The 25,231-nt window shown below is 45.1% G+C and overlaps 1 protein-coding gene across 1 annotated transcript in view; it reads right to left on the reverse strand.

The window, feature by feature from the left end:
- ARID5B (AT-rich interaction domain 5B) overlaps positions 1-16,377 on the reverse strand; it is a 503,692-nt gene extending 487,315 nt beyond the window's left edge. The window contains exons 1-2 of the mRNA XM_085608788.1: positions 15,774-16,377; positions 15,188-15,445 (exon numbers count right to left, since the gene is read on the reverse strand). Of these exons, the coding sequence (XP_085464914.1) occupies positions 15,188-15,445; positions 15,774-15,800 (285 nt within the window). The 5' untranslated portion in view covers positions 15,801-16,377. The remainder of the gene's footprint in view (positions 1-15,187; positions 15,446-15,773) is intronic.
- Positions 16,378-25,231: the final 8,854 nt, after the last annotated feature.

Genomic DNA, 25,231 nt, shown 5'->3' on the forward strand with positions numbered 1-25,231 from the left:
GGCTGGATCAGGCCTTGCTCGTGCCTGTTGGGACCTGTGTCTGCCTGGTCCTGTGGGTTTTTCAGGTTTTCCTGTTTGTTTCTGCGTCGGCTCCCTCTCATGTGTTGAGGGGGAAGGGGCTTGCTTGCTTCTCCTGGGCCTGCTGTGTTTGCTGGTGCCTTTACCTGCTGCTCCTTCTTTGGCCGCTTCTTCGGCCTCCGTGCAGTCTGCTCTGTGCCTCCTGATCTCGTCTGCTATGTGCAGTTTCTCTGGGACGTGCCTGGTTGGGTTGCTGTCTGGGACTGCCTGGTGCTGTGGGGCAGTGCCTGCGGTGTGCCTAGGACGTCACTGGCTCTCTTTTTGCTCTGCTTGTTTGAGTGCTCTGGGTTCTGGGCGGTTGTCTCCCCTGCGGCCCTCTTGGTCGCGTTCGGATGGCCCTGGCCCGTGTTGTGTTTTGGCTTGGCTCGGGGTCCCTTAGGCCCTGTCCGGGTCCCACCTTGCCTGCTGTGCCCGGTATGTCCTTCTGGTCCTGGTCTTTTGCGTTCCTCGTTGGGGGCTCCTGCTCGCGTCTGCTCTCTGGGGTTGTGCGGGGTCTGGCCTGGTTTGTGCCTGGTTGGGTGTCCGCCTGGGGAGGCCCGGTGCTGTGGGCTTCCGTCAGGCCTCTTCGGTTTTGTCTCTTGTGCTGCCGCTGTGGGTTCCTGGTTTGTCCTCCTGGGCGTCCTGGTTCCTCGCTCAATTGCTTTCCTGGCCTCTCCTAAGCAGCATTTTCTCTTGGGAGTTGTTTCCCTGGGGGTCTGCCTGGTTTTGCGGGGGCTGTGTTCTCTGGCCCCTCTGTGTCTGGTTCTGGGCTGCATCTTTGCCCGCCTGTCCGCCCCCGGGGTTGCCTGGTTGCTGGGTGTGCCCGTCTCTTGCTGGGGTGGGTGGGTTTTGCCCTATGTGACTTTGGCCTCCCCTTTCGGTCTGCCGGGGTTTTCTGCCTTGGTGGCTGTTCCTGTCTTTCTGGTGTGCCCTTCCCCTTTCTGGGGCCCGCTTTCCTTGTCCACTGTGCTGTTTCTCGGTGGCGTGTCTTGGGCCTTTGGTAGTGTGGGCTCTTGCAGGGCGGGGGTTCACCTCCTGCGCTTGCTCTCATCTTCTCCTATGATGACTGGTTTTGCCCTTGTGCTTTTGCTTGCTGTGTCTGTTTCTATGTGCCCCCCCCTCGCTCTGTTCAGGTGGGGCAGTCGCTGGTTGTTTTGTCTTCCCCCTTGGTTTGCCTGCCTGCTTGGCTGCTGGTTTCCGGGGCTGGTTGCTGTGGTTTGTGGGTGTGGTTGGGGGGGGGGCTTGTACCTCTTGGCTCCTCTGACCCTCCCTGGCATTTGTTTTCGCATGTGCCCTGCTTGGGTCTTCCCATTTGGGGTCCTTCCGCGGTTGTGGGTTGGGCTGCTGGGTCCTTCTGGTCTGGCTGGTTGATTGGCTTCGGCCCTGGCTTCCCATCTGCCTGGTGCTCTGTTGTCTGGGTTCTGTCCTGGGGTTTTGTTTGTTTCCCCTGCACCTGCCCTCCCTTGGTGGGTGCTGGGCTGTGGTGTTTGTGGACCTGGGCGGTCTGCTGTGCTTCTGTCATGGCTTCTTTTGCCTCCCTGGTTGGCCTGGCTTTGGGGGGTCTGTTTCCTCCCCTCGGGGGTCGGGGGTTTTGGGCCGTTGGCTCTGTCCCGTGCGGGTTCCGGGATGTTGGTCCCGGGTCTTTGCTGGCCTGTCTGTTGTTTTGTCAGCTGTCTCTGGTCTCTTTGGGGGCGTCTCTGGATGGCTTCATCTTCTACCCTGGTCTTTGTGGGCTTGAGGGTGGGCCTTGCGTGCCCCTGCTGCTGTGGGGTTTCCTGTTGGTCCCTGGTTCGGTTGGGGCCTTGTTCCTTGTGGGGCGTTTATCATCCTGCAGTTCTGGTCTCTGGCTCTTCCCCTGTCCTTTTCGGTTTGGTTGGGGTCTGGCTGTCTGGTCCTCTTGGTGTTCTGTCGGTGCCTGGTTCTGTTGAGTTATCGGCCTGCTCCTTTCTGGCTCTGTGGGCCTTGTGGAGTGGAGTCCCTGGGGTTGTGTTCTTCTTTCCCCGGCTTTCTTGTGTGCCTTTGCCTTGACTGGCTCTTGGATGGTTCCTGGGCTCTCCCTGTGGCTCCACCTTCCTGTCAGGGTTGTTGGTGGTGGTCGTTCGGCTGCTCTGGATGTTGTTGCTGACCGTTCTTGCATGGTGCCAGGTCCTCCTCTGTGGGGTTTCAGGGGCTTTGTCCTCTGGGCTCTCTGGGGGCCTGGTTGTTCTGCTTGGGGGGGGGGGGTTGGCTCGTGCCTGGCTGGTGCTTCCTTCCTTCTGGGTTTGGTTTGGGCACCTTTCCCTTTCGGGCTTTGTGCGTCGTCGGCTGTGGGACCATCCTTTCTTCCATTTTGGAAAGGTTTGTGAGTCCCTTTGTCAGTCGGGGCTTCCCTGCTTCTTGTTGGGGCTGGCTCTTTGTCTGTGCTGCGGCAGGGTCTTGTGTGCCTGCCTGGTGGTGCTGGGCTTGTTGGCCTTTTTTGTCCTGTGTGCTCCTTGGGTGGGTCCTGTTGGGGTTTCTTCTCCGGTCCGCTGCGGTCCGGGGTGTTTGTTTCTGTGGCGCCTATTTCCCTTCTGGGGCTTTGCCTTTGGGGTCTCTTTGGGGTGCCTCCTTTTCGACTTCCTTTTGTCTGGTCGCCCTTTGGCGTGCTGTGCTCCGTTTGGCGGGTTGGGGTTTCCCTTGGTTGGCCTGGTTGCCTCTGGTTCCTGTTTCTCTGGTTGGCTGCCTCCTGGCTGTCGCCTTCGGTTTTCCTTGGTCTCGGTTTCCGGTCCTTGGTTGTTTCCCTGCTGGCCTGTTCTGGCTTCCTGGCCGGTTGGGTCTCTGGGAGTCTTCTTCTATGGCCTCCTCGCTGTCCTTTTGTTGTGGGCGGCCTCTGTTGGGGTTTTTTGTTTGGTGTGTTCTCCCCTTCCTTGTTTTGGGGGGTGTGGCTCCTGGCTTGGGCTGTTTCCCCTCTGTTGGTCTTTTCCCGTTTCTTTAGGGGTTGTGACCCTGCTTTGGTGGGGTGCTTTCATGTCTGGGTGCTCTGCCTGTTGTTTCCTCCAGTTCTCCCTTTTGCTTCTCTTGGGTTAATGCCTTTGGTGTGGATTCCTGGGTGTGCTTGGGGGTTTGGAAGGCCGGGTTTTCTGCTTTGGTATTCTCCAATTAGTTATGAATGGGACGGGGACATAAGGGACCTGGGGGTATATTACTTACGGTAATCTTCATTACTCCGGGTCCCGTTCTCGTCCCATTCATACGCCCCTCCCTCCCTCCCAGACGACCGGCCTTCCTGTGTAGGCTTGGTTGTTCAGACGGGATGCTGGGTGAGTACTGCCTATGTACTCCCAGTGGGAGGGGCTAGGCTTAGGAATAAAATACGATGCTATCAAAGTGTAGATGAGCAACTTATTAAAGATGACTCTTTAGCAGATTTGATCTACTGTTGATCATTCTTACTTTGGAATTTGATAACTCACTGTACTTTCCCCTTTTCAAACCCTTCTCTAAAAGAGCACCTTTTACTTACTCTCCAGTTGCACTGTAGCTTTTGTGTAACTTATAGGAAAATATACGCTTTCCCTGAACAACTGAACTGATAACAACTGAACTGATAGCTAATCAAATCTTAGTTACACATGGTCAAATAAAAACCTCTTACCTACTAACTTTTCCCATATTTCCAGTATAAGACTTGGTGGATGTTGTGTATGTTCTCTGCAACTGGAAGAGGCAGTTTTTTTTAATTACAGGCAAAAATAAATGAATTATTGATATAATTCATTTCTTACAAGATCCACCTTTAGATTTCTGCTATGCAGGTCAGGTGTTCTGTAATAACCATTCTACCATAGAGTGAGAGTTTGGTTTGTATAGAGGGTTAAAGGATTACTAGGATTCTGCATTAAGAGGGACACAGTTTGTAGGTAACAATAAAAAACATAGCAGCGCAAGGGAGGATCCCTGTGGACTTCTTACTTCAGTGGCTTCAAGGGGGACTAGAAGGTGACCAAGCAATCATATGGATTTGCTATATCAGGAATAACGTTATCCAAGTCAGAGTACCTGTATGCAAAGGTCTGAAAAGATTCTGTACAGGGCTCACTGGCCTAAAAGGACAAGTGAGCCAATGTACGTCATCCAAATTGGACACTACCACACCTTCTAATGATGCAGGTCTGAATCCAGTTTGAAAGGTACTGAAAAGTCAAAATTCCTCTGCTCTTGGGCATTAATGACAGTTGCAGCCTGATACCTGTAGAATGTTGACCAAATTGAGGGGATCCAGAGTGATTTGTTTTCATAAAGGGGATCACAATGTCTTGTCCAAGATCTTTTGGTAAATCACCAGATTTTAATTAGCTGTCCACAATGTGGTGGAGTTCTGGAGGTATAGTCTAAATACATTACTTGGAAGTACATCATATGGTAACAAAAGGTAAGTTAGCTGCATACTGAAGTATTTTCTGGTCTGTTTATGTACTGAATAAATCTTTAAATGGCTTTCTGCACTACTAATTTCTATAATGATGTGTGTTATTTAACAATTAGCTGCTTTCATTAAATGACACTATTTCACCACAGAATCATTCACCACCCATTGAAGAAGAATAAAACCTATGTAAAATAGGCTTACATCCCTTGCCCACTCAGGACCTGGTGCCACATTCAGGGTGCATCATCAGACCCAGAAACACAATGATATCAGTTATAGGCAGGGCCACTGGAAATATGCGATTCTGCAGCCACTGTATTTTTCAGCATAATTATGCATTTGCCACATAATCCTCGGAGTTTGATGGGGACGGTATAAAAAACTGCCTTGGGGAGATTTTTGCATGGTTTAATGACAACCAATTAAAGTGCAACTCCGATAAATCGGAGATCATCTTTTTTGGCTCCCAAACCCATGAAGCTTGGCTTTCCTGGTGGCCACAGGACATGTCTCCCCCACTCTCGGAAGTCACGATTGCGAAGAATCTGGGTGTCAAATTGGACTCTACTCTTTCTATGAAGATGCAAGTCCAATTTGTGGCTGGCACTTGCTTTGGGATTTTGAAAATGTTGAAAAATGTTCTTCCACTTCTCCCAGTATCACATCGTAAAACAGTGGTCCAGACCTTGGTGTTGTTGAGACTGGATTATGTTAATTCGCTGTATCTGGGACTTCCAGAGTATCTACTGAGTCAGCTACAAATCATCCAGAATATGGCTGCCAGGGCTATTTTTCTAACTAAGCCCAGAACGCATACCTCACATCTGCTGTCTTCACTCCACTGGCTTCCAGTGCAAAAAAGAATTTATTTTAAAGCCTTGGTTCTGGTCTTTAAGGCTCTCCACGAGATGGGGGCCCCGTATTTACGGGAATGATTTCAGCCCTATGTACTTCAGCGCTCTTTACGATCCTCCTCCCAGTCCCTGACCTTAATTCCAAGGATCAGGCTTTCGCGGGTTGGAGGAAGATCATTTCAGGTTATGGCCTCCCGACTTTGGAACGGCCTCCCTCTCTCACTGCGTCAGAGCTCGAACCTTCTGACCTTTAGACGAAACTTGAAGACGTGGCTTTTTCAACTTTAGGTCTCCTTTTTTTCTAGGACGGCGACTAGGGGCGTTGTTCGTTTTGGTTGGTTGTTAGTGGTTTTCTGTAGCGCCGGGACACTCCTTGGAGTAGCTGCGCGCTGTATAAATCACGAATAACATAACATAACATAACATAATCCATTATCTGCTGCATAATCTACAGATTTTAACAAAAAAATTGTTTCTAGCTCAAACGTATCTAGTTACTAAAAACATGGTGACGCATGTTCCTGTGCACTGTAAGACCCTTTGCAAAGATTGACTGCTTACCTTTCAGTTGCTTATTGATGTATTTGGGTGTTAAATTGGCGCTAGTGAGGTGAAACTTTTTTCCAGACAGTTTTACCATGTGTCAAAGTGACAAAATAATGAAGCAATACAATCAGAAAATGTGCCGCATTATGCTGCATAATTTGTCTTTTCTTGCTGCATAATTTAGTCAACTCTGTCAGCAGAATTCCAGGGCCCCTGCTCATATGTACCTCAGGGCTCCACTGAGACACCTACAAACCAGCCTAAGGATACAGCTGTCATGTTTCAAGTTGTAGTACTGCTTCCTGTAGCTGCCCATATCTGGTAGGCTGCATTAAAGGGGGTATATGTAGATAACATTGTTTTATTAATCTAGAGGAATGGCATCCCTAGGCAAGGAATAGTGAGCATGCGGCTTTGCTTGTATAAAATGTTGTCTTCCAACTGCACAGTTGAAATGGCAGCAATTTAGTTTTTCCTTTTTCACTGATTAATGCGAAACTACTCACAGAATCCAGTTTTTACATCCCAATATGAAATTTGCTTCAAGTTGTACACCTGAGTAGACTTTTTTCATGTTTCCAAATTTCAGCCTCCATTACAAATGTGTTGCAAGTACAAATGGCACCACACAATATCTAGGAATGCTATTCAGAACCATATGCCATTATAAATGTTTCCCTCATTACAGGATTCCCCCTGGTGCACAACACATGCAATCCGTATGATTCCCCTTTTGTCAGGTGTGTTTCCTTTCTCTAGGAGAGGTAATTATAGGGAGTAACATGGTGACTTGAGGCACAGATGTGATGAGAGCTATCTGTACGGTCTCAATGCCTAGGGCTTTCCTGACCACTTAGAAGGGTACATGGTGTCACTACCCGGTAAGGGTTGCTTGGCCCACCATCGTCCCAAATCCATTCTTACTTCCTACTGGGCTAATGGAAAATTAGGAGTTAGATACTACTAGCAATTCTTTTATGACAAGTATTTTGCGGGCTGCTTGAGAACGGAAGTGAGAATATCTCCATCCGATTGTCCATATCGTACCTCCGCCCATGCATTTAAGAGTCAGCTGGGAGACAAGAGGTCGAAGCTTGTTGGAGAAAGACTGCAGTTCTCTATTTCCAACCATGATGTTGGAAATGGTGTCCATATTCTGATGTGAGATGCATGGCTGGGGATAGATACATTTTAAAGAATGCAAATAGCCCCTCTCCATACAACTAGACTGGATTTAATAGAAGATCCATTTTTAGAAAGGAACGATAATGGGAGAATTGAAAATGGTAAACATGTTACTTGAACAATTTAAATAATGAGTGCCTTGAATCATGAGCAAGAGAACTGCTCTTTTGTTCCTAACCGATCATGCGACTTACTTTAAACATACACGGGTGAGATCTACACAACGAAGGGATAAAGAATTGAATGAAATAGTAATAAACAAATTTGACATATCCTTTTACTCACTCCTAATTATATTCTAAATTCACTACTCCAGGGAATCAGTTATTCAACATATGCTAACAATATGTAGCACTTACAATGTTTCAGAAATAACCAAGGAATTTGTATTAAAAATGGATTTCCTTTGAACGATTCAAGTATGCAATGTAATTACTGTACAGTAAACTGAAAGTTAATTGGCGTTAACATAATGTATATTACTTCAGCTTTATATTCTCCAATCATTGAGTATTAATACACGGAAAATCCTCACCGATCCAGTGAAATCTAACAAAATAAGAGTGGAAATATTTGCCAAAAACATTATTTGAGTAGGCTGTGGGACCTGCTGTATTTGCCTATGCCTTTGTTAGCTTGAGAGCACTCTGTTGCTGTTTCCATGTTGTGGGGAGGAAGTGATGTAAAACTAAAACGGTTCGACTACAAAAGCTGTTTCAGGCTGGAATGGTGTTTACTCTGGTTCACATCTGGAATATCATATATGTAAACAATTTAGAAAACAAAGTTTGTTAATTAAAGTGACTGAACAACCAAATGGCCCTCTACCCCAGTACGAGTGACTGGCCATATTTCAATATAATCTAATAACACTTTGCATTTCTGCATATTCCTTTTCAAAAGTTATTCTTGTATTTCATGTTCCCAACTTACACTGTAATTATCTCTTCTTGCATGTTATTCTCCACCCCTCTAGAAGAAAGGCACTGTTATGCTGGGGTAGTGATCGTGCATTATGGCTGAACCACCAGGGACTGTTGTGGTAATGAAATATGTGAAGCAATACGAGTGTCTAGGGCAAAGCACTGTGTGATCCTGGGAAAATAATTCTCATTCACTCCCATAGTAAGCCCAGAATCCCATCACGATTAAAAGAAGGATCGGTGCAGGCAACCTTGCTTGAGTCACAGAAGGGAGCAAGATTCCAGTTATACAAGCAAATTAGTCACTGGGGCATGTTTTTAGGAAGAAATCTACCTGCTTGGAATATAACATCAAGAATTACGTGGGCTAGATAATCTGTTTCAATTTATAACACAAAGCCATGTGATTTCCTTCCTATTAATTCTCCCACAAAGGATGAGAAATTCTGTTCATGCTGGTAAGATTGCCCTGCAGCTACTTCATATTTTCGGTTATTGGTTCCGCTCCAGTTATGCTCCCTTTCTGCAGATCGTATCCAGGTAACCACCGTACTCTGGATTTGTTATGAGCTTTGTAGAAATAGAATGCAAGATTCTGTATGTTGCATTTATGTGATATGCTATATGGTCTTTATACACAAATCTTTTATTGACTGATATAAAGGTTGTCACAATTTACTTCCAAGATATATTCAACCCAGTGGACATTTCGTGTAATACTAGGGTTGGAAGAGGGTTGAGATTGTGTGCAGATTTCCAGTTCTGGAATGACACTCATTTGTCACAACTCAAGGGTGGGAATTAATCTGTGGGACCTTCTGAGACATTGGGTGAGATGGTGAGCATAACCTCCAGCACGTATAGATATCCTTAGTCATAGGAAGTATGATGTATCCTTAAACTCACAATTATTTCTGCTTTTAAGAAATGTATTTTCTCAAACTTATGTGTACTTTTTTATCTAATATGTAATTGTGGTTAGGCAGTGAACACGGAATCTATTGGATTTATTTACATCTGAGGAACATGGTCGTGAGAAAGGTAAAATTGAGCTCTCCCCTACTACACAAGCCAGGGGAATTCTTAAATAACTCTGGGTGTGCGTCTCATACAAGAAAAATCTGTGATGACAAAGTTTGATCTGCTAATAGCTCATGGACCACTGAAGAGGAGATGAGATAGGAGAAATGGAGAGTGTGTATGGTAGTGGGTAATATGGCTATGTAAAAACTGAGCAATGTGTATGTCCATGACAGTGAGAAGAAGCATTGGCATAGCCAATAGGTCTCGCCTTTGGGACCTTATAAGTGTTTAGTTATCCAGCACAATATCCTTTGTGCAACAACATCAACTGTTGCATGGCTAAACACTTATAAGGTCCCAAAGGCAAGACCTATTGGTTATGCCAATGCTTGTTTTGCATGTATAGGACACCGTAAGGTATGCATTTTAAACCAGGCTTTTAAAAATCCTGTCTACAGTATTACTTAAATATGTTGGGGGGGGGGGCTTTCAAAATAATTAAATCGCATCTTATACCTGAAATGGAGCACAATGTGTGTAGTTGTAACCAACAACATTAACATGTTTTTGCTAGCTGTGTCATTGTTATCGTTGTCTGCGGACCCAGGGGGTTTATGGAGCCCCTTTTGTTTACATTAGTATAGATTTGAAGATCAATTTATCCTCCCTAACCTGGAGACCTCCGAAGCCAAGCTTCAGAAAGGTGTTATTTATTTAGTCTTCCTAAATCCGGGATGCTCTTCATTGAAAACACGAGGATGTTTTACCCGCAACTCCCTCGCCGTCACCAACTGAAAGGATCACCCCTCTATGGGATTACATTTATGTAGAATCCTTCGACAAAGTTGTCATTTTTCCCAGTATATTATTTTGACCAGACGTGCAGATTAATAGGAATCCCAAATCGCCGTCTGAGCCACAGGTTTTCCGGGAATACACAGAGAGAAATGGTGATGATGTTACTGCTGATATCATGTAGAAATGGAATAATTGCTCATATAGGTTGTAAATAGGTACAACATCATGTGCAAGCACAACACACTAAAATTAAGTTTAAAAAATGTGGGTAGGGGGACCACATTTCCTTAAGGAAAGTGCTCATATGAAAAATAAAAAATAAATCATTTTTTTGTCCATTGTGCTTTTTGACATCATGTGCGCGCACAAAACACTAAAATAAAGTTTGCAAAATGAGCGCAGGGGGAGCTGCATTGTCCGTGTTTGCATATGCTTTTGGGCTAAATGTAATACTTGCCTGTATTCAGACATTCATTCGCCTGCACATGTAATCATTTTAGTGCAGGCCCTATTCAATCTTGCTTAAGGCACAGTTTCAGAGCAAAATACAACACACCACATATTAAAACACGACTGCAAAACAAACGGAAAGAGCGCATGAATGCTTTATGAAGCACTAAGTATATTTAAATTCAACCTCTAGAGAAACACAGATGCTCTTCGTAATGACTTTCCAAACACCCCCCAAAACAAGAGCGGCCGCGTGGCCTCAAAATTGAAAGGGAGGAATGCAGCTGCAGCGGGAGAGTAGGCAAAGGCAAACAGCTCTTTTCAAGCACTCGTGCTTGTGCTGGCATCCACCTTACGGGAGCGAGCAGCAGCGCGCGGGCCATCTGTTTTCAATTAGCGCGTGCGCCGCTGCTCACTCCGGCAAGGTGGATGCCAGCTCGAGCACGAGTGCTTGAAAAGAGCTGACCAATTTCTAAAGGTCATCTCCTAGGCAACGCATGCTCACTGCCTAGGCGAGACCTAAAAAGTGTAATCTGCTTTACTGTGAAATGTCGAATTTGGCAGTATCTCTTAAACTATGTCAATGTAGAGAATGTTGTATGGCCCATGCACATTGGAATGTGATTTAAAGCACACCATGTACCATTAACTTGTCAAAAATAGAAGAGTTCTGTGAACATCACTATAAAGCACCAAACCCCTGGGTGCAGTGTTCTTTAAATCTGCCAAACTATTACCAATGCTACATCTGCAAAGTGCTTCTCCAAACGGCATCTACACATCCTTTACTTTCTTTTAAAATTTACCAAAACTTAATGTCTTTGGGAATCTCTTTCTGATTAAAACGGAGTTTCTTGGGGGTTGCACATCTTTGGTTAGGTAGTTATGCCCTGGATTGCATAACCTTAACTTAACAGAACCTCGTGGGTCTTCACCTCATTATGCAAGAGGGCTGCATCATTATGCAGGAGGTATGCAAGGCAGAGAAGACCCATGTCTATCCAGCATTCACCCTTCTTCGGCAAAAGAACACAAAACTTACAGTAACATCCACAAGCACCGTTTAGAGTAAGCTGAAAAAATTTATATCAAGCACAAAACAATCACACGTTTGAAGAACTAGCTATAACTATAGACAAAGGCCCGCAAAAGTGAAGAGGAGCATGGGCCGTAAATAGAACCTAATCCCCAGAGTTTACAGGAAAGAAGTCACAGGGCTAGGTGCTGTAGATCCAAGTAGACTCTCTTATCGCCCACTTAATTCTAGACATTATATTTCAAGCAGGCAGGCTTCTTCCTAATAACATGTCCCGTGACTTAATTCCCTAGGGGACTGGCGCCCGTCCCTTTTGTGACTCAAGCAAGACTGCCTGCACTGATCCTTCTTTCCATCGTGATGGGGTTCTGGGCATATTATGGGAGTAATGAAGAATTATTTTCCCAGGAACACACACTGCTTTGGAGTAGATACTCGCACTGCTCCACACATTGGCATTACCACAATACTCCTTTGTGGTACATCCAAAATGCACACTCAGAACAAACATAACGGTACCTTCCTCCTAGAGGGCTAGAAAATGACATCCAAGAAGAGATAAATACAATGTCATTTGTGAACATGCTACACAAGAAGATTGAGAGTCAAAAGGAGTATGCAGAAATGCCAAGTGTCCATAAGAATAGACTAAAATATGGACAGTCACTCCTGCTGGGGTAGGTGACCATTTGGTTTTTCAGCCCCTTTAATTAACCACCTATGTATTGTTTGGTTCATTATTTCGATTGCTTAGTCTTTTTAGATTGTGAACCAAACCAAGCTGTATTTTGGTTGTAGTAAAAAAATAACATCAAACTCAAGTTAGGCTTAAAGTGCAAATAAGACCTGAAACAAACAACAAAATCAAAATCAGTTCCTGGTGCTTGACCACCATGTACACACCAACTGCTGGCATCTTCTGGCTCATTCCTAGAGGAGGTGGACGCAAACAGTAGCACATCTCCAAAGGAGGGATAACTGCGAACTTTGCAGCCACACAGTGTGCCTTACATAAAATACTGCACAAAGGTCTGAGGCCGCTTCAGTAATAGCTAAGGACACGCATAGAGATATAATGTGTGCACATGCATGTTATGCTCTTGGACACTGTTGATATGGCTCATGGGCTGAATTTAAACTACTAATTGACTATGCATGTAGGCAGAGGTATACTGAAACTGCACAGGTCTAGCTGGGAAGAGACAAGACCCACAGGTATGACTGAGTTTTTGTTTACAGATAGACGACTTCCTATAATGTGTGAAAAAGTCTTTCTTGAAAAGGTGAATCTTGAACTCCTGCCAAGTCTAAATATGTATTTAAATGTGAACATATGGGTTTTCAAGGTGCCTTCTTAAATTTCACCAACATAAATTAAATGAACAATGGCAAGGTATTATTAAGCAAGACAACAATGCGGCTAAACAATTGTCACAATTTGCTAACTCTGCTTAAGCACAAATTTTCTCACTCAATAGTGTAGTTTTAACTTAATAAAAAATATTAGGCACTGGAACAAAGAAAACATAGTATTAAAAAGTTAGCTATCCAGTAAAAGCATTTGTGCATAAACAAGTTAATGAGTAAGTGGAAACTAAGCACATTTCTTAATGGGAGTGTAATATTGCCCTCTCCAGGCCCTGGCTCCAAATGCTAGTTTCTGCGGGCAGGCTGCCAAACAAATATCGCTGTATGCTGTTTCTGGTTCTGGTGCTGCTATTCTGCTAATGAATGACTAACTAGGGCCGGAGGGGAAATGACATCACAGAGTCAGGCCATGTTCTCTCCTACTAGAGGTAAATGTTTATCGGCGAATACATACACAAGGCGTGTTTGCGCTTTGTAGAAAGGGTGTCCATGCTGGTCATGCTTAGTGTGGCTACTTTGGGAGTAAACTTTTGCTGACGAAATCCCATGGTGTCTGAAAAGCTTCTTCAACGCAGGCACTGTACTCCTACTGTTTCCCAGAGAGCCGCTTCTAAATATTTACAGCAGGGCATAAAACAGAAGTAAATACCTTCTGGTTCGCGCTATTAACGTGTTAAGGAACAGTCAGGAAAAAATAGCCTACATCATTCAGATGGGAGGAAGGGCTGACTTCAAAGGAGTGTTCGCCAATGCTTTTGATGGAAGCACATTTTAAATTTTCTAACAAAAATCGATTGCACAAGAATTTAAATTAAAACGAAAATCAGCCCAGTGGAGTACATTAGTGCCCCTGTCGACCTACATTGCTGCTGCGCCTTTCACAATACCAGCACTCCAGCAATCTGTTTAATGCGCGGGCACAAAAAATGATCTGAGGGGGAGCAGAAACAGGCGAACCACAGACACAAATTAATTTTAACAGTTGCTTTAGCCGCATTCCAGAAGGTACTCTCTCTCTGCCTCTCTCTTCCTTCTTGGATACGCTGCCATTCTCCCTTCCCCCTTCCAGTTCACTTCACAGAACATGCTAAAGTCATAATTTTGAAAAGCGAATAAACTCCAGGTGGGGTGCAGGCCCCTGCATCCCACGGATACATGCCCCCCAACCCTTCAGGGAGCCCAAATCCATCAGGGACCCACATTCAGCCCAAGGCCAATGTATATCTGTGAGATGGGGGGAGACAGTGGTGACACTAATAACATAGGGGGGGGCATTATTATGGGTACTCTACTGTGCATTGGAGGGCGGGGGGCAGCTGCGATGTGAAGTTCGGCCGGAGAGGGGTCAATGCAAGAGCAACATGTCTGCAAAAGTGTGTGATTTTTTTAACGCAATCTCAGCAAACATTTGTGCGTTTGTTAATCTCGACATCCGAATAATCGACTATAATTACACATGTGCAGACTGAACACGTCCCCGTCTCACAGGGGTGTAATCCCATACTTGTAAGTGAGCATTGTGCAATTACCCATTTCAAGCTGCCGGCTACTGCACTCAGATCATAAATACACTGTAAACACACACAAAAAACGAGAGTAGTTAAGCATCGAGGCGAGCCGGCACTCGAGTCACGGAAACCATCGCCGCCCCCCCCCCCCCCCCCCCCGCCCTCGTCCGCTCGCGACTGTGATGATCTAATTGACAATTGTATTCCAGTCACATAAATATGGCGCAGTCCACGCAGACTCTATGAAAATAGTTTGTCAACGTAATGTAATGCTTGTCAGCTAACAAGAGCACCTCTGTGGTCGTACATGAAATTACACCTCGGCGCGAATCTATTGTAAGGCACTATTCGCTCGTCTATCTGCGAGTCAGCGCACAATTACATGAATGTAGCCTTCCTTGCGCTGTGCACGGCAGGCGCCCTCTCTGATGCAAAGTGAGGTGGTGTTGGGTTACACTTGACCACAACTGTCAAACCAGCAATAAACCGGACTCGCATAGAAGTCTCGAGGAACTCAAACATTGACTCAAACATGCCCTTCCGCCGACGCCTCATCGCCCTAGCCAGCCAAGCGTGGAATGGGAGAGGAGAAAACACGTTTCGCAAACGCATAGCCCAGCGAGTGTCGTATTCGCATATCACTTTATGAAACATGTTGTGTCAGCTCAACTGCTTTTATTCTCGTGCGAGAGTCCATTTCACAATTTATGCCTTTCATCACACAGAGACACTTGAAAATACATGTTTATGTACACACACACGAACATATATACATACATATATCAATATAGAGGTATGTTCAAATTACACCATGATCCACGACACGTGACAATCAGTGAGTCTATGCACTGTGTATAAAGTAAAAGCGTTCATGAAAGAAGCAGATGTTACTCAGGTTCGCCTACCAATAATCACAGAACAACTATACTAGCATGCCTTGTGCTTCTTGCTGCTCACAAGCACGGTCATCGTCCACAACTCTGGCGCTGGAAACCTTGCCGTAGCTTCAACCATGTTGCCAGCGGGCTCTTCTTTTTAATAACGCCCCTTACCTGGCCGTGCTCGCTGCTCCGGCCCCTCGGAGTGTCCTCGGGCAGGAAGTACAGCTTAGAGCTGGACAGGAGCTGCCCGCTGGTCCTCTCCTCCCACAGGAGCTGCAGTTCCGCTATGCAGACCGGGTGCCCCCCAGGCTGGCACCGAACAGGGAAGAAGTCACCAAGGCACAGGATCCTGTCTCTGCCCTCCAAGCAGCACTGGAAAGCCTTGTAGAAGGTGTACGATCCGTGCGACCCGCAAGGGGAGCCGACCCACTGCAAAGAGGCGAGAAATAAAGCAGGATCAGGCGCTAAGAGGTGTTAACGGCCCCCACGCGTGTTAATGGCACTCTGCCCGGGCAGTGGAGAGCTCCTGGGGTCAGCCGCGCCCCTGAAGCCTCAGGTATGCATCTGGCTGCCCGTCCTGCCGGGGTTAGGGGTGAGCGGCAGGGCACGGGACGTGTGTCAAGGAATTATTCCTGGCACAGATCACGTCCCCGTGCCGCCCCCTGGCCTGGAAGTTACTGCCGGTCCTGCCTGCGAGCTCCCATCCAGACCCTCCATCCCAACCCTTGGTGCGAGCGGACCCAACCCTCCCTCTTACCTGCAGCTCGGAGCTCCGCTCCTCCATCTCGCGGCTCCGCTCAGCGCATTGAACTCATAACATTCTCTCGCAAAACTTGTTGGCTTGAATGGACGGCGCGGGAGGTCCTGGCAGGGAAGGGCGCCTCCGGCTGCCGTGAGCTCAATATAGCCCCTGAGCCCCGACGGGAAGTAAGAGGGCCACGGGTGGAACCCCACCGAGCCCCGTGCTCAGACCCGAGCGAGAACGGGGAGGCTCAACCCCCGCCAAGAGGAGAACGCGTCCTGGGCGGAGGGCTGGGCGTGCGTGCACCGGAGACCGTAGCCGGCTCTGCCAGGACGCTGAAGGGGGCAGGCGGGAGATACAAAATGTAAAAATAGGCGAGTCCCTGCCACTAGGTCCTCCAGGATCTAACGGCGGCCGGTACGGGCTGACGGGGCTCCGTTTTGTATTTTTGCCAGCTTGTTTTCCGCGCTCGCCGTGTATCACCCTGCCAGGACCTGCTTGTATATATCTGATATAAAGAGCATTTCCTGCAGCGGCGGCAGAGGCTCTGGCAGGGCTCCCGCTTTACTTGCGCTCCCCCCAGCACAGGTCTGATGCATTACACATTGCAGCCTTGTGTGGGTTGCAGCCGTTCGTGTGAAGATTATTTGCACAGGGGAGGGGGTAATTATACTAATGCATTAATGCTGGTGCCTAATATTGTGATTGCATAAATATGAGTGGATTCGTGATCAGTGTTAAAGGACCAACTGCATCTATTTAGGAAAGAAGAGGAGGAGGCGTTGCAGAAGGTCACAGGGTGCGACTGAATGACATGAGGAGGTGGTATTAAGGTCACAGGGTGCAGAGGGTCACGAGGTGCGAATGCATGCTGTGAGGAGCAGCCAGGCGCTGGGTTACAGGTTGAAGTGTCAGAGGGTCACAGGCTGAGCTGTGTACAGCACAGTAAATTATTTGAGAGAAGGGCTAATGAATAATTTTCCCGCTTGTCCAGTGAAGGAAAGACATGTGCTTATGTCTTCAAGTACTTGAACAAGGCCTGCAATGTTTCACCATGCAGTACGGTCATTGTGCTACACCTGGACATGCTCAGGCTGTTGATGGGAGTCCGGAAATATCATTTGCATGTACAGTACTGCCGACGCCTTCCTCCTGCACTCTGAGGAGAGAAAGAAGCCAGACTGCGCAGATGTGGCAGCCTGACGAATATCCCTTTAGTCAGCAGTCAAACAGACATAGACAATTAAACTGTTGAAAGGTGGGCGTGAGGGAGGGGCGGTGACCCCCCCCCCTCTCAACCCCCCCGGACAATGCAAGAAATTTAAATTTACATATTTTGGATTTGGGGTCTATATAGGAGTGCGTTATGCCTTTTTTTGTTTTCAAACACAGGTAGGAGAGGGCACAGAATAGAAAAGGCACCCAGAGGACATCACATGTAACCCCCCACATCCCATGGGCAGTAGCGTACTCAGGGTACCATGGGCCCTGGTGCCAGTAAGAAAACGTCCCCTTTGTCTGGTATTGTAGTAAAAATACAGGGTTCAATGGGCCCCGGCGCCACTGCACCGGCTGCACCAATGCCAGCCACGCCCAGCTTGTAGAGCACTTTGGGAAGGGGCTGTGGAACGAGCGGTCTTGGCAGGGCCGAATGGAGAGAAAGGGGCCTAGCACGGTTAGAAATAAACATGTCACGGATGGGGAACTGGGTCTGTTAAGTATGACAGTTGAAACCCGATCTAAGATAAAATCACAGGATGTTGAAATCACCAGTAAGCTATTTTTATCGCTTTCGCAATGTTTCACCTCCAGTCGCTGCCTCCAGCTGAAACAGGATTACTTTAATGAAAATTATCCGCACATGACTGGAGCTAATGCAACCGAGAAGGGACAAATTCCTGATACTTCAAAGCGCTCATTTATTAATATATTTTGAATAATGCATGCAGTTATTTCTCGGTGTGATTGGAATAGAATTGACAGTCGCTGGGATACAAGTTATTAGTATTTTTTTTTTAGACTGGGTTGAAACAGACGCAAGATCTGTCTTGTTTCTTCCCAAGTGAAGAGGTAATCAAAAGAAAATTGCAGGGCATCAAATTACTGAAAGCAATAAGGCCCGCAAACAAAAGAAGAGATTTCCTCCGAGCCGGTTAAAGCTGTTTTCGCCATTTACGAGAAACAACATGAAACCCTTGCGAAGTAAGAGACACAGAAAACAGTAATTGGCATTGTTTTTTTCAGCAGGCTGAAAAGGAAAATTATGATCTAAGAGCCCCCTTTCATTATGTGACTCTATATTTGGAAGATCTTTGAATTTAATAAACGTGCTACTTAGGGAAATTATAGCCCATATTCACTTTAGAGACACAGATATCGACACTCCTATTCTTTCATCAGGGTTTCAACTGTAAATATCACTCAACATTTATTGGCCAGCCCCACATTTGCGAAAAGCAAATGTACCAGTGGTTCAGATAAAAACGAGGGGTCGCTGCAAAAAAACAAAACAAACAAAAAACTTAAAAAAAAAACCAAAAAACAGTTCAACTTGCTATTGTGAACTCGAAATGAGTCAGCTTCCTGTATCAAATGCTGCAACCTTTTGTTCAGGAAACCTCAATCGAGAGCCCGAGGGCATCCCAGGCGTAAGTAATATATGGCATTAAGCGAGCTGTATTTCACCACAGGGTTTTCATATCAGCAGCTGACTGTCAGCAGGGTGGGAACCCGGCCCCACTGATGCCTCTCAGATGATTGACTGGAAACACCGCCTTGTGTGATGCAGGTAACACGCGGGATTTTCAGTTTCTGAAGAAAAAATCTGTATTTTTTTTTTTTTTTTTTTTGCAGTTTTATATAGCGCGAACTTGACCCGAATCCATTCAGGTATCAGAGCGCTTTACATAGCACCAGTTATGTTACATGAGGACACACATTCATTTTTTTTTTTTTTTTTAGTCACGGGGAGATTAAGTGATTTGCCCAGAATCACAGGATGTTCAGCGTCATTACCGAGACTCGACCCAGTTCCCCAGGTCCGAGGTCGAGCGCCCTAGCCTTTAGGCCAACTCTAGCTCACTCTGGATACTGTTTCAACGTCTGCGATTGCACAATTAAATTTCAACAGCCAAAACTAATACTTAAAATGCTGGCATGCCACAGACTGCACAGTGCCGTTTAGCTGGCACGTTCTGCCAATGTGGGCATGCAACTCCCCTCAAAATTAAAGAAAAAAAAACATGATGCAAATCCCATCTGTAATATATGCATCATTTCAGTGACTGTGTACAGCGCACCGTGTCCTCTATCTGCTTGAGCAACTCCCCCCACAAAGAAAGTTTCAATTAAGATAAGTAGATTGTATTGAAACAGCCCTTTGAAGTAATGCAGTTAATAGCCTGTTTGATTTCTGCTTGCGAGAGGGTAATAACGTGTATTCAAGGCCCCATCAATCACAGAGCAGATGTAAGACATCAGGCACCGGCACCCAGGGGAACGGAGGCCTGCTTTTGCCGTGCAGGCCTGGACTAATGCAAAGTAAATACTGGGCCACAGACTGAGCCGTGCAGCAGGGCCGCGCATCCGGGGCTTTTACACCCAGCCGAGCAATGGCGTCGTTTGTCCACTAGAGCATGAAGTGACTCCGGGAGGTGCACGGGATGTCACTTTCAAGAAAATAATCCGACATAATTTAATAATCCTTTGACTACCCAAAGTACCTTTTCCCGAGGAAAGAGTTGACGCAAAGGTTTTTAAGCACGGGTGAATGTATTAATAAATCAGCAGGTGCAGTGGCACCCCCCCAACCTTGTTGTGAGCGGTGCTGTGCACCCAATTGTGGCGATTTTCTGCTCAGGTGGGACAGGGTGGCTTTGTCCGAGGCGCTATGACTTCTTGTCACGCCACTGCCACTGGTATTAAGCGTATAAGCAAAGGGACACTGTGTCCAAACTTGACACAAAGTTGCCCGTGAAAATTCTGCTGCAACATCTGTTGCAAATATGCGAATTCCGCAGTAAGCGAAAACATGGAAATTAATAGGGCGAGAAACTAGACACATTTAGGTAATCAATGAAGCACACACCTGTTATGTTTCGGTTTACTCAGGAGTTTACCTGCTAATTGCTACATGATACCGCGTGTGGCTTGAATATGTAATCGCTGTTTTTTTCTGTCGATGGTAGAATTGCTTGAGCAGAACTACGAAATGAAGCGGGCGAAATTTTTATTTTACCCTTCGGGTAGTGGTTTATATTCTCAGCGACAGAGATCAGAACAGAGACAACACATTGACCGGTAATCCTCATAAACATGTCAGACACGTCACTTCCTGTTCAAGCAATGGAGATATAGGGTTTTTGATTGCAGAGATCCCCTCTGGGCCTCGGCACCCTAACAGGATAATAATATGTTTCCTTATCTATTTAAATAGGCCTCTCACTATTGCACCGATATTAGGATTTTACAATGAGCGAAATGCATTCTGTCAACATTTCATTGTAAAGGCAAGCCGTAATATAATGGATTGCTGCAAGGGAAGATGTGAGCTCCGCTATCAAAGCTTATGAATCACTCAGATGAAGCACGGTGCGTCCACACACCCAGCAGTTGGCGTGTGAGTGTGCTCGCAATTATGAATGTGTGTCATGACATCACAAGTGACATCATACGTGACATGACTGGTGAAGTCACGACATCGTTAGTGAATTAATCAAGTACACCACACACATGGTATTATTCCTAAGTAGAGGAGTAGCTGAAGTGGCGAGAATGCTCTTTACACACACTTCTGACCTCCACCTACGCATTCTGCACAACTATGGGTAGCCACGTGCACCTATACAACCAAGAGTCATAAAATCACCATACACTCCTGGAACCCAGGTTGCCCCATACAGTGCAGATTCCCTTATGACCAAAACGCACAAAGAACTCACAGACGTTCCCTATGTATACTCTTCCATACTCTGCAATCACCTATGTTTCTTTGTCACTTCACTAGTCACATGCCCTTGAAATAGTTGCGGCAACCATATGTACTACACACTTCCTGTTCATAAGTATATAAGTATGTGCTTTCACTGTATGCAGTCGTTTATATCTGTTTATTTATTTCTGTGTGAATTTATAGTAAAATTTATGTATATGATGTATTGAGCTTTTCTTTATTAACTAAGCAATAATGGGCCTCATTATGATGTCGGTCAGAAAGCATTCCGACCGACTCGGTCTCGGAATCATTTCCGACCGAATCGGATCCGGGGAGTCTGACCGACCGATTACAATGTTTCTGAACACCGTTCAGTCAGACTCGCATTGACTTCAATGGGAGCCTGTATTCTGGCTTACAACACAGGCTCCCATTGAAAAAAGGGGGGGGGGGGGTCATGGAAAATCTTGCACCCCTTGGTGCCTGCCACACCGTGCATGGTTGGAAAGAGGGGCCCCATGGGTACCCCCACGGGCCCCAACCAGAGGCCTCCAGGTGAAGGGGGCCTGCTACAGGCCCCCAGAGTTAGATTCCGACAGCTAATCCGTGTTGGACAAACCGATTTGGAAAGGCTGTCTGAATCCGACATCACAATGCATCAAGAGGAAACGCGCTCCATAGATTCGCCTCCTAATGACTCGGTTTCTCTGAATACCAATCAGAACCGAGTCTCAACGACCGAACAGTTTCCGACTATCGTAATCGGTCGGTCGGATGTGTTTCAGTGTCGGTAGGAAATGTGGGTTCTGAATCAGATTCGGACAAACCGAATGCCGTTCGGAGCTTTTCCGACTGACATCGAAATGAGGCCCAAAGTCTCTATTGCTTAGTTAACAAAGTACTCTCTCCCTCATTCACAACCAGGCCCTATGGAGAATCCTGCATAGTATGTAAAAATAACCTTCAAATATTCCTGAAATGAGCCGAGTGCTGAATACTGTTTTAACAATTATTACAGTTATACTGTGACTTGAACTGTCTGTGAGTCACCTATAGACTACAAATCTTACAGCAATGTATAATGTCTCACCATTTTCAGTTAACTTATGGAAATAAATATCTGCACTTTACAACTCTCCATTTTTTTATAACTTGTTGATAGCGCTACATGAGAACTCTTCAACTTTAGTATGTGCACAGAAATCCATAAGTGAATAATGTATTGTGAGGAGAAGTTTTAGTTTTTTGCACAAGTTTGGTAGCAAGACTCTGAATGAACCCAGAACTTAATTGAAACGTACATCTGCAACTCACACTAGTCGTGCTCAATCACTACCTTGTTTAAATGAAGTACTGCTTGCACTTAAAACTTCACTGGTAGCTCAGGTGTGGACCATTTAACTTTAACCATACTGAATCATACTAGTTTTCAGTACAACACTTTGTCTATTTAGTACACGGACACATGTAAATATAGTCAACTTATGCAATATATGTTTGTGGGCCCTTTACTACCTCCTTTGTTTTTTAAAATGATTTAGCCAGATGTATGATAGAACAGCGCATTCCGTTGCAATGCATGATGTTACAACACATGCGTTATAACACAAATGCCATTACCACACATTTGTTTACAACGATTATGCCTTTACCATGCATGCCTTTACAACAAATTTTGTTGTAAAGCCTGAATGTTAATGGCATATATATGCATGGTAAAGGGTATTCCTGATCCCAGCCCTGAGCCATTAAACCGGACCCGTGCACAACTCCCCCGTGGCCCACAGCACTTTTTAAAAACACATGGCCCCAGCCCTGAGCCCTAAAACCGGACCGTGGTGCGACCCCCCCCCCCCCCCCCCCCGGGCCCCAGACCTTTTAAAAGACACCTGGCCTCTACCCTAAGCCCTTAAACCGTACCCCTGATCCGACCTCCCTTGGCCCCCAGGCCATTTTTAAACATACCCGGCCCCTGCCCTGAGCCCTAAAACCAGGACCTGGTGCAAACCCCCTGGCCTCTGTCCTTAAAAAAAACCTACCCAAAGCCCTAAAGCCGTGCCCACGCACAGTTCCCCTTACCTCACGATGACGAGGCAGCTGTTCAAGGCTGAGGCGTGGCACAGGTCATTAAGAGGAAGGGTATCTTTGTTTCCTCTAACAACGCTGATTGCCACACATATGCTTTCACCTCCATTACCACACATATGCCCTTACCACAAGTACCATGCATACACCTTTACCATTCATACCGTTACACCGTAATTCGTTGTAAAGTTATGCGTGGTAAAGGCATATACGATGTAAAGAAATGCGTTGTAAAGGCTATGCGTGATAACGGTACACACGTTGTAACACACGTGTGGTTAAGGCTATGCGTGGTAACAGCCACATGTAATGGGTGTTTCCCGATTTAGCCACTTATAGAATAATTTTAGGACCACTAGGTTGGATGATGTCATCATTGACATCATCAATGATGTTATTTAGCATATCATGAGTGATATAATATTTTGGGTCATAAGCAGTGGATGACATGACACAAGTTATAGTTAGCTCAGTAAACATTTGTTTTTGTAGTAATTATGCACCTAACTATAACATCCACTTCAATCTTTGTTTTTTCAGTTAATATATATATATATATGTGTGTGTAGTAAAAAGAAAATGAAAGCAGTACTCCAATGCCAGAATCACCGTGAGTTTATTCGGTGTCACACACACAACATGTTTCGGACTATCAAGAAGGATTTCTAAAGTGAAATTTGAGCCGAATACCCTTGGAAACAAATACAGAAAACCAAACTAAACATAAAAGACATAATATACTTTATGAAAACACTCAAGTTAAAAACATTGCATCTGCATCAATCATCATGGTAATTATATCAATAATAACTTCATTATTTATTAAAATCGAAAATTGAACAAAATATGAATCACATGAACATAATTCATTAGGCAAATAATCAACACATGATTTGTAAGCAACGACGATGGCCAGAATGCAATGCGATCAACAAAAAATGTAGACTAAAATCAATTCCATTCTATTAATTGTTGTATTGGCTATATACCTCATCAAATCATTGTATTCCTTATCAATAAAGTTGATTGTACACATCCTAAAGTAAAGTACTGCGGTATGATCATATTGGCTAATGTACACTGCAGGTTCTGAGTCAGGCTGAAATATAATAGACTTATAATGGTATAACCCCCTGGATGCAATATAATGTGAGTCTTCTATAGATCTGCAAGAGTCAAGTGTTACAGAAGTGATATCCCCTCAGTGGGCCTGCTCCTAGAAACAAGGCAATATGCAACATGGTTCCAGTTTAGAGACACATCATGAAAGTAGTATAGCCCTAGTGGGTCTGCAATATGTGTAGTGAACATACGTCTCACACCATATCATCATAAGCAATCAGTACAATTGGCATATCCAAAAAACAATAGGGACGATCCACTAGTATGCAACTAAAAAGTATCGCCACTTCTGGCCGCAAACCTGCCAAGGCATCTGAAAATCAAAACTGGTAGAGTTAAAAGGAAATGCATTGTATGAAATATCAAATGAGCAAGACAGAGAAACAAAATTATGAGGATGATTCAATAATCAGAAAAGGTAATCCATATATTTTTAAATTATACCTGTTCCAGTCAGTATCAGTTGGGAAGCACAATTCATTAGTAGGAAGGAATCAATTTGAGTGGATATAAATGGTCATCTCTTCATCCTTATTGAGAACAAAAGTTAATTTGGAATGTAAGTCAAAAAAATATAGTGAGATTCCAAACTTCGTAATCTTTCCTCTGTCTCCCCCACAAGTACATTTGTTCACCCTATCAGTACCAAAAAATGGCGTAAGTTCGCATCACTCTGATGTAGCTCAAAGAAATGTCGAGCAACCAGATAAGTCATACTCTGATTCCTGATTGCCCTTTGATGCTCCAAAATCTTTTTATGTACCGGAAAGATAGTACTACCAATATACCAAAGTTCCCAAGGATATTCAAGTACAAGAACAGTTATCAGTATTACAGGTAATACATTTGAAAATATTACTAGAATTCACAGTAGACAAAGTGTATGATGCACGATTCTTGCTATTTGTGCATGCCTTACATAATCCGCATTTGTGAAAACCCAGAAAAGGTGCTAACCACTGCTGTGTCTTTTGTGGTTCAAGTGACTATGTACTAATAAGTTGCATGCAGTCACTTTTCAGAATGTATCTGCTGCGTGTGCGCCTACATCCTTCCCAATAATGTTATCCATCTTCAGTATGTTCCAGTGTTTATTGAGTAATTGTCTCCTATGGTAAGACTGAATATGAAAATCAGTGATACATTTGACAGATTAAATTCAGGATTTTCTTTCCTTTTATGAAAATAAAACATCCTCCCTTTGTTGGTTATTAACCTTTTGTATGGCATCATTTACTACCTTTGTGGGATAACCCCACTCCTCAACGCTGTTACAGATGTTCGTAGCTTCCTCTGTAAGGTCCTTGTTATCACTGCAGATGTTTCTGGCTCA

Source organism: Triturus cristatus, chromosome 1_2 (assembly GCF_964204655.1).
Source record: "Triturus cristatus chromosome 1_2, aTriCri1.1, whole genome shotgun sequence".
NCBI lineage: Eukaryota > Metazoa > Chordata > Amphibia > Caudata > Salamandridae > Triturus > Triturus cristatus.